The 17007-nt window shown below is 37.7% G+C and overlaps 1 protein-coding gene across 30 annotated transcripts in view; it reads left to right on the top strand.

Moving 5' to 3' along the window:
- The window catches only part of SOX6 (SRY-box transcription factor 6), a 717975-nt gene that overhangs the window by 631518 nt on the left and 69450 nt on the right, over positions 1-17007 (top strand). For all 30 annotated transcript variants that reach the window (XM_086677891.1, XM_086677876.1, XM_086677881.1 and 27 more), the window contains 2 exons: positions 2972-3155; positions 6180-6367. In XM_086677891.1, the coding sequence (XP_086534017.1) occupies positions 2972-3155; positions 6180-6367 (372 nt within the window). The remainder of the gene's footprint in view (positions 1-2971; positions 3156-6179; positions 6368-17007) is intronic.

A 17007-nucleotide genomic window follows, 5' to 3' on the forward strand; every position in this document is an offset into this window, starting at 1 on the left:
CGCATGAGGTATCAGGTAGGGTTCCTCAGAAGGGTGTTACCTCAGTAATGGGACCAAATTATCCCTAGATTAATGGCTGCTCTGAACCTGCCTAACAAAGCTTAAATGCAAGCCTAGAAAGGATCAAATTTTTCTGTGTCTCAGAACATGTGTCTCAGAACAAAGTCCAAAATATTTGAAAAATGCCCAAACTCCAACACCCAGAACTGTAAAATTCACAGTGTGTAGCCTCCATTCAATAATTACCAGGCCTTTGAGGCACCTGGGTGACTCAGTTGGTTAAGCATCCGACTTCAGCTTAGGTCATGATCTCACAGTTGACAAGTTCAAGTCCAGCGTGGGGATCTGTGCTGACAGCTTAGAGCCTGGAGCCTGCTTCAGATTCTGTGTCTCTCTCTGTCTCTGCCCCTTCCCCACTTGTGCTCTGTCTCTCTCTCTCAAAAATAAATAAACATTAACAAAATAATTGCCAGGCTTTTATAGAAGCAAGAAAGTATGAACAATAATGAAGAGAAAACTCAATCAATAGAAATAGGCCCCCAAATAGCACAGATGATAGAATTAGTCGTTAAGATGGTAAAAACAGCTACTATAGGGACTTCCAACTTTGCCAAATGAGAAGGTAGGCAAATCTTCCCCCTAAACACACCCACAAAATTTATGTCAAGCTAAGGGCATGCTGTGAGAACCAGTATTGGGCCTGCCACGGTGACAAGGGATTTGATGCTTCCCATGCCCAATGGCATTGTTGGTGGAAGTGGCAATTACTGAGCTATGAAAATAAATAGAGCATATTCAAAGCTGAAAAATAAAAGATATTATAAACACCACATGTTTAAGAAGATAGAGGAAAATATGAGCATTATAAGGCAAGACATGGAACACATACATGGAATGTCTGGAGATGAGAAATAGTTTTTGAGATGAAAACTATACTGGATTAGTACTGATGGGATTAGTAACAATTAGATATCACAGAAGAAAAGATTAGTGAACTTGATGATGGAATGATGAAACTATCCAGAGTGAAATACATAAATAAAAAAAAAAAAAAGACTATCAGTGCTGTTGGACATCAAATGACCTAGTATGCTCCTAGAGCCCCAGAAAGAAAAGGAAGGAACAGAAAAATATATTTGAAGAAGTAATGGCTAAAAATGTTTTAACATTGAAGAACACTTTGAACTCAGATATCTAAGAATCACAGTGAACCCCAAATAAAAGAAACATGGAGAAAACTAAATATCTAGCATATAAATCACTATTATTTAGAAAGGAGTGAAGAAACTAGTCTAAATATCCTTTGAGTGTAGAGAAAAGAGAAATACATTGTAATGAAGCACGTAAGATGTTTTTGACGTGCATAGTAGATATAACTGTGTTTCCTGAGACCTATCCTCCGTGTAGATATAGATAAATGTACATCTCAACAGATGTACTGGATTATCTATTTCCTACCAAGACAAAAAAAAAAAAATACTACGTTATTGAGTGACTTATTTTCTCTGATAGTTTAATAGAAAGAGAATCTGGGATTTGGAATCCAGTAAAGTGCAATTCAAGTGCTGTCCCTCCATGTATGGCTTTGGACAGTGATTTTATCACTCTGACCCTTCCTCCTCTGTCAATTTAGAATAGCACTCCCCAACTTCATAGACTTATTGCTAGTTAAAGGAGTGAATATGTGTGAAAATGTCTAGCACAGTGCCTGCTGTATACTGGCTTCTCTGTGCATGTGATTTCTATTTTCTCTTTCTAATCTTCTTGAGTAGTCTGTTCTGGTATCTTTTTTGTCCCTCCCCTTAAACAGTGACCATTGATACAGGAAGAGACCATACAGATCAGCTAGAATCAGGCTCTCTTTTTCTACAAATGAAGAAATTGAACCCCAGAGAAGTCACATGTTTGCCAACGGGGAGGATGTTCTGTTTCCAAGCTCTACTGTGTGCTTTAAAAAATGGCATTAAAAGCAAGTTCTCTGTGCCTTTTCAGAAGCAAAACAGAAGTTAACATTTGCCAACAATTTTTATCTTAGAGCACAATAATATAGATCTTAAAACTGAACATTTAAATGAACATGTTTATATTACAACTAAATTTCTAGAATGATGGACGTGTTGTTATGTGTGTTTAACGGCAGGATAAATGAGACAAAATAAAGGCAAGGAGCTTAGCTTTCAAGCTCCTGGTTGCACTAGAGTTACAAGCCAGTTATGTGAATACTGTGCTTGGTATAGAAGGGCAGGCATCTTAAAATAGACACCCTGTAAATATGTGTAGCAAAGATTATAAAGAAACATCACTTTAGACATGAAAAATAAATTACATATAGCATGGTATGTAAAACATAATTATAATGTGTGCTTGCTCTTTGCAAAAATTAATTTTAAACATGAATAGAGACCAGAATATAGACCATGAGGCGTGTCCACACCCAGAAAGCCACATAGAAGCCATGCTGTGGCATGCGGCTCCCTGGGCAGAGGCCCAGGAGAGCAGAAGAAGCCTGTGTTTCCATTTTTAAAGTACTTGCAATTGTTTGATTTAAAATATATATTAAAAAATTAGCTGCAGAGCCTATTTATAGTTGCAGGAACTTTTCAGAGAGAATAACACAAAAGCACTACAGAGCTGCTGAAATTTTAAATAATTCTTTGTAAATGCCCTAGGTTAATTTAGATCCTTGAAAACACATTAGGAAATTAAGCTGTAATGTGAGCTAATTCAGATTTTAATTTGGCAAAAAGAATGATCCAACTACACAGTTAATGTAAATAGAAGCATAACACAGGGAAATTAATGAGGTTTCCTTCCGATGAATCTTCAAGGAGGTAGATAATTAGCTTCTTTTGTTATTATTGCAGGAGAATGTGGCATTGTCTCTGAGGTGTAAAATAACTGTGGCTTACTAAGTGATAATGTGCTTCATTTGTCTTCTTTTTTAATAATTATTTATGTTAAACTCTTGTAGGACGAAGCAGCAGCACAGCCGCTAAATCTCTCTTCCCGACCCAAGACAGCCGAGCCTGTAAAGTCCCCAACATCTCCCACCCAGAGTCTCTTCCCAGCCAGCAAAACCAGCCCCGTTAATCTGCCTAACAAAAGCAGCATCCCCAGCCCCATTGGAGGAAGTTTGGGAAGAGGATCCTCTTTAGGTAAATGGAAAGGTCAACAACAGGAAGAGATGTATGAATTGGGTAAAAATAAAGCAAACCTGTTCAGTGCTGACTGATCCCTGTTTCCAAAGTGTTCCTTAGTCCAGGGGACAGGGGTGGGGAAGTAAAATCCTTTCTACTAAAACATAACTAACACCTTTTGGTGTCTTGGGGTGATTAGAACTTTTGGAAAAGTCATAATATAAATCCTGCCGGGATGGGATATTTAGATGCTGATGAGTTAGATCTAGCAAATCAGAGACTTGGGGATTTCTGTGTTTGGTTAGTGCTTTGCCGCTGAAGCAACTCTAGGCAGACGAGAGTGATCAAGAAAACTCCAAGGGCCTAAAGGGACCTGACCTCCAAGCTGCCTGCTAAAAGCCCCAAGTTTCTTTGAAGCTTTATATTTTCTTTTTTAAATGTATGTGAATTTTACATCTTATTCCTTATTAGTTTTGCTTTAAAACAAATGTGAATGACACGCTTCAATGGCATAATATGAAATAAGATTGGTATCTGATAAGATATGCCATAATGATCCTCTGGTTTCTTACACTCTCTGATATATTGCCAAGTATCTCTAGGGACATTCGTACCCCAGTGAGAAGTATAGAGGAAAAACATGAGTTTTGGCATCAGACAGACTTGGACTCAGAGCCTTCACTTACTCGTTATGTGACCCTGCGAAAGTTATTTAATATTTGTGAACTCAGTTTCCTAATCTCTTAGAGGGGAATATTATTACCTAGCTCATAGGTTGTTGTGAGAATTAAGAGAGAAAAATGCATATAAAATGCCTAACAGTTTCTGACACCTAGAAGTCATGTTATTTAAAAAGACTGGACTGAACCAATACCAACAGATTTACATACACATGTGGAATGAAACAATAAATGTAAAAGCATTTGTCAGTAGCAGAGTGCCAAATAAGTATTAACATGTTGTTACTAAGCCTCTTCGTTTCTGTAAGATACAGAGATTCCAAGGGATTGGGGATTTAGATTCTTCACATTACCTTCCTTGCCTTATTGAGTCCCAGAGCCTGAAATGCTTATTATAATAAACAAAATAATATGTAAGTGTAGTCATGTGCGGTTTAAAAGTCATTTTTGCCTACATATCTCATTTGATTTTTCATAATAATCTTATGTGGTAGTGCATTATTACCCTCATTGTATGATAAAGTAAACTGTGATTCTTACAGGTAAAATGGCTTGCTCACAGCCAGATAGCTATTAATTAGTAAAGCCAAGAAGACTAGAATCTGGGCCCTCTCACCTGAGTTCTATAAACTCAGTGCTGTTTTATGTGAGGTCACAGTTGGAGTGTTTGCTGCACTGTGCTGGGGTTAAGTGAATCTTCTGATGGTGAGACATAATTTTTCCTCATTCAGATTTGGGACATTAGGATTCATACAGCAGCCTATTCTCATTTTGAGTCAGAGTGCCTCCTCGAGGGGCCAGGAGGTTTTCACTCCAAGTCAGTGATACTCATGTGGGAGAGAGAAGTGAGTCATTTCCAGCATGTGAATATGGTTGCTGGATTGTTGGAAGCTTGAGATAAGGAAAAAAAAAAGCCAACTTAAGGATAAATCCTAGGCTTGATCTTGAAATGGCCTTTCCATAGTCTAATTCTGAATTTTGTTTGGAAAGTATTTGCTATGTATACTGAGCATCATGAGGGACAAAGGAGACTATGTCACAGGCCCTGCTCTTATGGAGTTTATCCTTCAGCAGAGCATATTTCTTGGATCATGAGCTAGAAATAGGCTGAAGCAATCACAATTTTGTCCAGGCAATATTGGATAGAAATGTTTTGTTTTGTTTTTATCAGAAGAGTTCCAGAGCAAAATATAATGGGTTTTCTAAATCCTAACAAGTGATTGTTTGACTTTTAAATAATTTCCTATAGACAGCCTTGGGAATTTTTTCTAAACGCATTCATATGCACATGTATTGCACACACGTAGAGGCGTGGCATAGGCTTGACTCTAGTCTGGTTCTCTCTGTTCTGTCTGAGGTGTGTGCATGCATATACACATACATGTGCTATGAAATGTTCATACCAGGATACAAACAAGTGGATCGCATTAAACTTTACCATAGCAGCTGCAATCTATCAGTCAGCAAGCAGTTGCCCTCTTTCTGTCTAAAATTGGAAAAGCTTATATAAAGTATTAATTTTAACCTACAGTAAAATAGAAGCCATGGAGCAGAATTAGTTTAATTTCATTTTTCCCCCTCCGAGTTGCATGGAATATAATGAAAGTAAATATTTATTCTCACTGTACTTGGAGCTTTGTACTGATGTGAAAACCATTCCCACACATACAGCCTCGCTATCACGAAAACAGGAAAACAGGGAGCTGAGAGCAGTGGGTGTTCGGTTGGGGGTAGGGAATGGGTTGTCATTCTCTTGGTAAATAACTGAGGCAGCATGATGAGTAGAATGCTTCATTAACCAGCCAGTGATTGGGGAATGGGGAGTGCAGTGTATTCCTTCCCGCCTCCTCTCTCCTGCAGTGGACATATGAGCACACAGATAAAGATGTCACTAATGTACACATGTAGCCTCACAGAATTTGTTTCTGCTAGGCCAGAGACAGCTCTCTTGCATTAGTATACCCAGGGTAACAGGCATCCTGCACAGAGATCTCTGTACCTGTCTCTACCCCCTTCTTCCCGACTACTCCCCATCTAATTGGTAGATGTAGCCAGAAGACAGACAGACAGACAGACACACACACACACACACACACACACACACACACACACACAAAATTGGAATCTAGGAACCCTCATCTGTGAGGAGGTGGGACTGGAGTGCTGGGGTATCCTCCAAGGGCTAAAAACCCAGCACAGCTTGGTTTCCCTGTGCTCTATGTATAGTATTGCAGTTTTCTTAATAACAAACATACCCTTTCTTTGTCTGGAGAATGCAGCATTCTACAGGGGATTGGATAGTGGCAGTATTTTGTTAGCATCTAACCTGATAAGCTTCTAATAATGCATCCTGTGTGTGCAGATATCCTGTCCAGTCTCAACTCCCCTGCCCTGTTTGGAGATCAGGACACAGTGATGAAAGCCATTCAGGAGGCTCGGAAGATGCGAGAACAGATCCAGCGGGAGCAACAACAGCAACAGCCACATGGTGTTGATGGGAAACTATCTTCCATGAACAATATGGGGCTGAACAACTGCAGGAATGAAAAGGTAAAACTTGCTTCCCTCCTTCACTGGCTCTGCTGGACCCATTAGCTCATTCTCCTCTGGCTCTTTCCAGGCAGCCAAAGGTTTGGGCTTCTAGCTTGAAGGCTTCAACGTTACTGCTGGTGAACAAATACACCCTTTCCCACTTACTGTGGGGTTGCCTCCAACGCACCCAACCTGGCACCCAACCTACCTGCCTATTGGTATCTTTCTGTCCCATTACAAAAGATTTAAAATATTTTGTAATAAAGGGAATATATGAGGTTATTAGAATAGGAATAGACTATCTGAATATATAAAAAGAAGGAAGAAGCATATATGCCCAGGATGAAGGCTACTCTTTACTATGACTCACCATTGAATTTATTGCTAAGTTCCCTATCTGCCAGGGCAAAAAATTAAAGTAAAGCAACTTTCAAAATGCATTCATTTATTTTTTGATTCAACAAATTATGTATCAAGTGCTTATTCTGTATTAGACACTGTTCCAGGCACTGGAGATACAACAGTGAACAAATCAGACAAAAATCCCTGCTCTCATTGAGCCTACACTCTAGGAGAGCAAAGACCATGAGGAAATTAAAAACTACGTAATGTAATGTCAGTAAAGTCAGGAGGTGAATAGATGCCATGAGAGAAATAGAAGCAAGTTAAGGAAGTAGGGAGTTACAGGGTTATTCTTTTCGATGGGGTGGAATGGACTTTGAGGAAATAGCACTTCATGGAGACCATGATGGTGTAGGTGATGTGATGAGTCAGAGGAAAAGGATCTAGGCAGCAGGAATGGTAAGTACAGGGGACCTTAGAGTATAGACCACCAACAAGGAGATCCATGTAGCAAAACTAGCATATGAGAAGGAAGAGAGGTGGGACACAGAGTAAAGTGATAGCCTGGGGTGGAACTTGCTAGACATTGTAGGCCCTGGAAAGGATTTGCATTTTATTCTGAGGGTGATGGGAATCCCTGCAAGGGTTTTGTTCAGGGCACAAACATGATCTGATTTACATATAAAAGGATCATCCTGACCAATATGCAAGAATGGACTGTAGAAGTTAAGAATGTAAACACATTCTGACTCAAGAATTTGACTCTTGATTTTGGCTCAGGTGATGATCTCATAGGTTCCTGAGTTTGAGCCCCACACCGGGCTCTGTAGGGATAGCACAGATCCTGCATGGGATGCTCTCTCTTGCCCTCTCTCTCTGCCCCTCTCTCATGTGTGCATGCTCTCTCTCTCTCTCTCTGTGTCTTTCAAAAATAAATAAACTTAAAAAGAAAAAAAAATAAGTGTGGAAATAAGGAGACAAGTTGAGAGGCTATTGTAGTACACTGGGTGAAAAATTCTGATTATCTGATGAGTGAATGAAACATGCCATTTTTTTAAAAAAGAGATGACAGTATTTTCCCAGTGCCACATTCTGCAAGTTTTTTTTTTTTTAAAACATGAGAACTATATAGGGACACATGAGTAGCATAGTGGGCAGTGTCTTTTAGTAATAGTTTTAGAATAAATTTAAAAAGTTGTTTCCATTCGTATGTTTATTCACTATAGGCTGAGACTGTAACTTATAAGTTAGAACCAAGAACCTCCGCTTTGTTTCTATCCTTGCTAATTCTAGCATGGGTGCTGTGATAGACATTCTACTCTTTTGAATAAGCTTATACTGTCCTATTTCCTAGGAGTTTTAAAGTAGCATGTGGAAAAAGTCATGATACAAGTATAAGGTCATGTGCACTGTTACTTGAGTATTTGAATGTATAGCTATAACCAGAATGTTGTGTGTTTTTCTTTGTTTCCTCTTCAAAAGGTATGGTGATGTAATAGTCTGAGATTTTGGGTATATTCGTTTCCTAAAATTGTAACAATGACTAAACTAGATGGCTTAAAACAACAGAAGTTTCTTTTCTCACTGTTCTGGAGGCCAGTTTAAAATCAAGGTGTTGGCTGGGCCATACTCTTTCTGAAAACTCTAGGGAAGATTTCTTCTTTGCCTCTTCCTAGCCTCTGATGGTTGCTGGCAAGCTTTACCATTCCTTGCCTTTTAGCTGCATCACTCCCAATTTCTGCTTCCCTCCATATGGCTGTCTTGCATGTGTGTGTGTGTGTGTGTGTGTGTGTGTGTGTGTGTGTGTGTGTGTGTCCAAATCTCCTTCTTCTTATAAGGACACAAATCATTCGATTTAGGGTCCACTCTAATCCAGTGTGACCTTGTTTTAACTTGATTACATCTGCAAATACCCCATTTCCAAATAAGGTCACATTCACAGATACCAAGGGTTGGGACTTGAACAAATCTATTTTGGAGACACAATTCAGCCAATTACAGTGCGATACAGAGCCATTACTCATGTTAAATCAACCTCTCATCCTTGATTGATCCCCTATACTCTTTAGCCACACTAGCAGACTGCTGAGATTCAAGGGCTGGGCTGGGGTTTAAGGGGATGGAAGTATGATGGAATTCTCAAAGTATGGACATTATCAAAGTCCTCACATAGATTAGAAGGTTTAGCTCTGGAAGTGTTGACTTTCCAAAGTTTAATAAAGAATTTTATGTCAGTCCTCACTGCACTGACTTACTATAATGTTAGCATCAAACAATCAATAAAAAATTGATTACTTGGCCTCTTTGCCTTGATTGATCCTCTTGGTGGGAAGTTCAGATCAGGTAGGAGAGAAACTGTTTGGGGAAATGTGTGTCTTTTGGTAACCTGTTAAGCCATAAACTTTTATATACTTGGGACTCGTGGTTCACATGCCAGTCACTGGATCCACTCGGTCAACTAAGTACCTCACCCTCACAAGGCAGAACCCCTTTTTGAGAACTTCCTGGGTAGATGGTTACATATAGAATGAGGTTTCAGGACCACAAAAGAAGAAAAGTCTTGCTCCCAACTTCTTCTACTATTCTGATATTAGAGATAAACACAGAATTGATCTTTTGATCTATGATAGTTTTCTCAGTGAGAACACCATGAAATAACATATTTACTTTTAATGTGAATAATATTATAAGATCCTTTTGGGGGAGCTGGGTGAGTGAATAAGTAAGTTTTGGTGTAGGGATATTGAGTGGGAAATTGGGTTAACAACAACAGACTGATACATACACTTGGTACCATCTCCTACTTTACTATTTTGTCAAGGGTTAGTCCTAAAATTAATCTGAGAAGCATGTCAATGACTTATTTATAAGAATCTTTTTTTTAATTTATTAGTTTTCAAGTGAAAGTAATACATGTTTACTGAAATTTCTAATACAGAAAAATATATGGTAAAAAGCTAATTATCCTCCTTACCTTATTAACTACTATTAATGATTCAGAAATTTTCTTTGAGTAGTAACAATCATTAGTATGTCAGAATTTTCTTTGCATATATGAGAAATTATTAAATAGTCTTAAAATACATATTCTCACTTGAAATAGTAGTCACTGAGTTGTCACTTACCAGCTGTGTGATATTTGGCAAGTTGATTACCCTCTCTGAACTTCAGTTGCTTCCTCTATAATATGAGGATAGTAACCTGAGTTACAATGAAATAAGATACGTGTGAATATACCTAGTACATTCCTGGTGGAGTAGGCATTTTCTTTTATTTCCTATACTTTTTAAGTAAGCCATGGGTGACCTTGAATATATAGAACAAAATATACTATTTTGGCACAGTGAAGAAGTCCTCACACAATAATAAGAGGGTCAGAGGAAGGAAATAGTAAATTTTTCAGATTTTGGCATATTGGCTAACTCACATGGTTAAACTCTTTTCCAGATGAGTTGCTACACAAAGCTATGAAATCTTCAGGTTAATTAGGTTAGGTTAGGATTTCTCAACCTCAACATTATTGCCTTTTTTTTTTTTTTTTTTTTTGGCTTGATAATTCTTTATCATGGCAGAGTGGGGGCAACTATCTGGCCTCTACTCATTAGATGCTAGTAGCAACCCTCCATTTGGTTGCTACAATTGCCAATTGTCTCCTATTGGGGGAGGAAGGAGAAAATTGCCCCTACTTGAAAAATCACTGGGCTAAATAAAATGTATTTAGAATTAATATGTTTCAGAAACTTCATTCTACAAAAAAAAAAAAAACCCCACACAAGTTATTTTGTTTAAAAAACCATTCTGTTATTAAATTATGAAAATCATTTGCTTTTGATTAATGTTATGAATGAAATCTTCTTGGAAAAATGCATCTACAAATTTTTGTTTGGAATATTAGCACAGAGAATATTTAAAACATAATGTGTTCTTAAGCCATTCAGTTTGAAGGAGTAATGAGAAATAAATTCAGAATTGTTGAAGCAATTCTGCCAGCCCCTCTGTCATTCCAACCAGGCCTGGAAGAGAGCATCCTAATCCGTGTGCACCATACCTAGTAGTAAATTGGCACTGGGCATACCTTACTTCCAGCAATGATCTTTCTGTCTGACACTGTGACCTTGTATTGTTGAATTTGTATCATCAGTTAGATTTGGAGTTCAAACTAAAGGTTCTACTAACTTCAAATACTACAAGTTAATTTTATGTATTGGTCATTGACTTTTCTTAATTCATTCAGGAGGGAGAAGTCTGAGGTTCTGAAATCTTATTTTGCTTTGGAAGACACAGGAGAGAGATTAGAGATTAGGTTATTATTTAAAAAATACTAATAAATCCAAACTTGACCTAAAATATGTCACAATGAATGTGACTGAGCCCCTGAGGGTAAATGGTAAAAGTCGTTTCTGTAGAACCAGAAAACCCTGGTTTCCCAGTTGAAACTCTTTATGGGGTTGTCTCTGTAGATGACTTTACTGGGGTCTCTGTAGATGACTTTACTAGGGTTAAAATTTGGGTACTGAATAGTCAAACAGTATCATGGTAGCTTTGGCTCTCTTATAATCAAAACATCCATCTTAATTTTGTGATGGTCCATAGGATACTGAGTTTTCTCTCGAAGATCAGATTTTCTTCTGAGGTCAAAGAGGGTAAATATATAACAATGCAATAAGATAGGTGGAATGGATTGTGACAAACTCATTTTAAGTGTCTTTGGAGTTGTTCACTTTGGAATTATCTTATTTTTCTTAAATATAAAGATCCATAAATTAGATTTATGAATTTGTTCTTTGTAACCCATAGTACAGTTTTAGAGAGTTTTTCAAGGTGTTTCTGTCACAAAACCTTATAACTTATTAAGCATACCTTGTCACTCTCTTATTTGGACAGGCTTTACAGAGGAGTGTGTCACAGAGTTGGGTTCCTTGAGAAGTGGGACGTGAGATCGAGGCTAGCAAGAATGTTTATTGGGGTGTGCTCTCTCTCATTGCCACCTATGGGAGGAAAAGGACGAAAGAAGGACTGGTTTATGATGTAGTCTGTCAAGCCCCAGAAAACCCCACAGGAAGCTTCGAGGCTGCCATGGCCATTCAGAATTGTCCCAAATTGGGTGTGTGGGGGGTGAGCTTTCACACACTTGTGTCAACCAGTCATTGGATGAGGGCTACCCTGGGCAGGAGACATGACCTTGGGTGAGGTGACTCTCTTTAGCTGAGGCAATGCCAAAGAGGACCGACAGCTGGAGAAGGCTGGCTACCAGCAACAGTCCCTGCAGGTTGAGAGTGTAAATCTTTCAGTCCTGAGGTGGGATCTGGGCAAAGCATCACAATGTCCACTGTGGAGTGTTTCTGTGACATTTAGTAGCATTAGATATATACAAAGCATGTTTTATATGTTTGGTAAGTGTGGACAAATATCTATTACCCAGGAGTGGGGATGCTTGTGTCTTTATAACAATAGACTCACATATATGTCCATCAGAATGTGTGTTTACCCATGGCATATTTCACTTTATTGGGTATATCCCAATTTTAGCACTTCAAAATGAAACATTGTTGACTTGATTGGCCAGAACGGCACCAATGGAGTTGTTCTGGTTGGTTGTGTCACAGGATATTTAGGGTCTGTTAAATATATAGATTGTAGGGACAATAGACTGTAACAGCACCTTAGGAGCTGTTATGCTCCATCATTTCAACATAGCTTCCATGCCTGGATTGTGAGTGTCCTGCCAGCAGAAGTCTAAGTTACTGCCCTCGATTGTAGCATTCCACGTCAAGAACACCATTCATCTTTATCCCTAAGTACCAGTGCAATTAGATCATATTATAGACTAAATGCTTACCAAATTTTGTTGTTTTGACATCTCTAAGATAGAAAGTATTTCGGTTATGACAATACACAGCAGAATTTTAAATAGGCTGCTTCCAAATGTCCTTAGCGCTCAGCTAAGGGCATCTGGCCAGAGGAGAGGTGAGACAGAGTGCGCTGTTTCAGTGTTAAAGTGTGATCTCTAACTCCTCTGACCTTCCTGACATTTGAGTGCTGACTAGGTAATTGGTTAGAACTTTCCTGAATAGCTATTATGTTACTTGGGAATCTCCCAAAATGGGTAATCCTGGGACTCAGTTTCCAGGCTTAATCCTGGAAGTAGCCTGTGCTGTGTTTCTTACATAAGTTATTGAATGTCTGTGAGTCTCAATAAACATGCTTATAAAATGGAGATAATTACCCTTTCCTTGAAGGATTATTTTGAGGGAAAAAATATGTAGAGCACATATCTGCCACAGGGGATGCTCATTTAATATTAGGTGCTTACTTACTTTAAGACCTCAGACAGGTTGACAAATCATTGTTAATTTTGTTAAATTGTCACCCTTTGGTGCTCTCCAGTGGTGGAGGGGTTAACCTACTGCTCCCCAAATGTCTTAGAATGGAAGGTTACCAAGAAGCTGACAGCACCTTCTTATGAAGTCAAGATACTGACTTTTCTTTTTCATTCTTAGAGTAACCTGGATACACTAGCTACCTGCTAGAATCTGGCCACAACCAACATGATAATGTTTAAATTTGATTATGTTAGAGTTCTAGGAAGATTTTGTCCTTACTAACTTAATATATATTTTCATATATTTCCAAAAACCAAAATTTAAATCTATTATATTTGAAAATATTTAACCTGATTCTTGATACCTCTATACATTTCTCATGCCCAAATGATATCTTTCTCAATCAAGTTAATGGGAAAATAATCATTCAGTCTCTGAGGCACATTGCAAACTTGTTTCTATTTGTTCAAAAACAGCAGTTGTTCAATTTTTGAAAGTGTAGATTCTTACTCTTCAACCATACTTTGCAAAAATATCAGAACAGTACATCAGTATTACACTGATGTAATACTGCCCCCTTTTATTGGAAATGAAAAACATACTGGATGTCTTCCGCTTCGCATTGTCAATTGCCACAGCTCTTTGTTACTTATATATACAGTTGATTCAGATATTCATTGTTGTATGACAGGATAAGTTCAGACAGAAGATCGATAGAGCCATGCAACAATAAGTGAAAAGGGATTGTGAGCAAATTATTTAGCAAGGTGTGTTTGGAATGAATGAGCTTCTTATCCAGCACGGAGACTAGTGAGGTTTTGTTGTTTCCAAAGGTGTACAGAGTACCGATTAATCAAAGTGGTTGTCGTTGTAAGCAGTTGACTAGTATGTTTAGTTGCAGTGCTTTTTTCTATGTCAACCTATTCCCAAGATAACAACTTGTGCCATAAGGGTTTTGGACACATTAGATATTTTATAGTAAGGGAACAAATTCTAATTGTAACATCCTCATTTGCAAAGCAGAGCAGTAGTTGGCTTATTTTTTGCTTTTTTGTTTTTTAATATGATATTTATTGTCAAATTGGTTTCCATACAATGGAAATAGTGCTCATCCCAACAGGTGCCCTCCTCAATGCCCATCACCCATCCACCCCTCCCCTCCCTCCCACCCCCCCATCAACCCTCAGTTTATTCTCAGTTTTTAAGAGTCTCTTATGGTTTGGCTTCCTCCCTCTCTTTTTTTTTTTTTCCTTCCCCTCCCCCATGGTCTTCTGTTAAGTTTCTCAGCAATAGCACTGCTAGGAATTTACCCAAGGGATACACAAGTGTTGATGCATAGGGGCACTTGTACCTCAATGTTTATAGCAACACTTTCAACAATAACAAAATTATGGAAAGAGCCTAAATGTCCATCAACTGATGAATGGATAAAGAAATTGTGGTTTATCTATACAATGGAATACTACTTGGCAATGAGAAAGAATGAAATATGGCCTTTTGTAGCAACATGGATGGAACTGGAGAGTGTTGTGCTAAGTAGTTGGCTTTTAAAAAACATTTATGGGGGCACCTGGGTGGCTCGGTCAGTTAAGCATCTGACTCTTGCTATCAGCTCACGTCATGATCTCATGGTTCGTGAGTTTGAGCCCCACACCAGGCTCCTCACAGTGAGGATTCTCTCCGTCCCTGCCCCTCTGCTCTCTATCATCCCTCCCATGTGTGCTCTCTCTCTCTCAAAATAAATAAACTTAAAAATAGATAAATAGATAAATAAATAAATACATAAATAAATAAATAAATAAAATTTATGTAGTACTTTTCACATCATAACAACATGTGTGTTTTGTTTTTGTAGTGCTTCTGAGCTTCAAAAACACTACTACATATATTATATCTCTTGAACCTTTCCAAATTCAGAGATATAGGTATTACTATCCTTGTTTTGCAGATCAAGAAACTAAGACCAGCTCTAGATCACTTTGCTCCAACATTCCCTCTGTCCATTGTCTCATTTGTTCCCTACATTTCTGTGAGATTGACAAGGCAACTTCACTTAAAATCTAAAGCAAGACACGCATCTGAGTTTCAAACATCAATTTTAATGAAGTGAGTGCTAAAATCATGAGATAGGTCTACTTAGATATATATGCTTCATGTATATTTCCTTGTAAAGAATCTTTCTGTTTATACTTGTGATAGTGTTTTTCTAAAATAGCTTCTGCAGAACAAAAATGCTAAAATACTAGAAAAAAACTTTAAGTTTTATTAATGTTAGATTTTACATTTGAACCAAGAACATTGGGCAACTATGCAGTGTTGTGTATAGGCTCCTGGCTGAATATAATCATTGGGCTCCTTTTATTTCTGTTGTCAGGGCTACTTGATTTGTTGCCTAGCTACTAGTTTAAGACCTAATTCATAAAAAACAACAACAAACTTGCTTGGCTCCTTACTTTTCTACACGTTAAATGGAAGAATGGTGAGAATTTATATTTTTTACAAGGTTTGCAAGGTTTAAGATACTTCCTAGGGATAGTGGGGGGGGGGGAGCGGGGAGGAGCAAATATAAGACTTTAAGTTTTTGTTTACAGGTGTTTTAAGTCAAAAGCCCATGTTCAGTTAATGGATCTCCCAGTGAAAGGGTTCAAATTCGATGCATCCAAATTAATAATTTCACATAGAGTTGTTGGTTTGGGCATGTATGGAGCAAATTTAGGAGCAATAAGGATTTTATAGACCTAACCTACCACGATGGCAGGTACTCCTTAACCCTTAATCTTTCTAGATCTAATCTCTTCTAGATCTAAACTCTCAGCCCTTTTAGATTAGCTCTTTTCAACTTATTTTGGTCTCAGGGCCCCTTTACATTCTTAAAATTATTGAAGACCCCAAGGAGTTTCTATTTATATGGGAAATATTTACCAATATTTATCACAAGAGATATTAAAACTGAAAATTAATATGTTTATTTTTAAAATAACAATTATAAACCTATTAGATGTTAATATAAATAACACTTTTTGAGCACTAAGCATATTTTTAAAAATAAAAAATAGTAAGAAGGCTAGCTTTGTTTTATGTTTTTGCAAATCTCTTTAATGTCTGGCTTAGTGGAAGACAGCTCAAATCTCCTTCCTGCTTCTTCATTCAATGTATTGCTGTATCACAATGCCATGTAGTTTCTGGGAAACTCTATTTCACACTCGTTGGAAAATAGGCAAATAACGTCTTAGTATTGTTATGAAAACAGTTTTGATCTAGTGACCCTTGTGAAAGGGTTTTTGACATTGCCAGTGGGGATACTTCAGATACATGCTATTCTAGATCATGAAATATATAACATGCAATTTGTGTTTTAATTACATTCACTCTAACTTTAAGAACAGCCTTTACAGATCAGGCATTCTGTACATTTAGAAATGATTATTAGTTTGATTCTATTTGAATTAATGAGCAAAAAGTTAATAAACTTCTATTATATTTGTACCTTACCTTAATGCAAAAACAACTTTGGGTGGTTTGCAGTGATATATACAATGAAACAAGATAAAAACTAGAGAGGAGATAGTGCATAAAATTCTTGTATTTACGTAATTGCTGGAGATGGGCCACCGACTTGATGGTGAGCTTCCTGGTAATGAGGCAAAAAGGAGATGTGTTATAAGATCCACTACTACTACGTAAAAAAATTTCTACTATGTACAATTTTCTGCTATATAAATAAAATAGTTTCTCAGGAGAAACATGGGTTTTCTTCTACGGGTCTACATAAAAGCTTGAAACATCCTCAAGAATGTTCCTACAATGTTCGGTTTTAGAACTATAGTAATTTTGCAGAGCTGTTTCTTAACAGACCTTGTCACTTATCTTTAGATCCATCCATTTTTACCTACCTAGCTTTCTTTGCCTTAGTTTGAGTCTTACGACTGACACTGTGTTCTTTATCCCATGAACATACTATTTTTCATTTCCATTCCATTTTAATTAAGTACT

This window comes from Puma concolor, chromosome D1, assembly GCF_028749965.1.
Source record: "Puma concolor isolate L17-30 chromosome D1, mPumCon1.1.hap2, whole genome shotgun sequence".
NCBI lineage: Eukaryota > Metazoa > Chordata > Mammalia > Carnivora > Felidae > Puma > Puma concolor.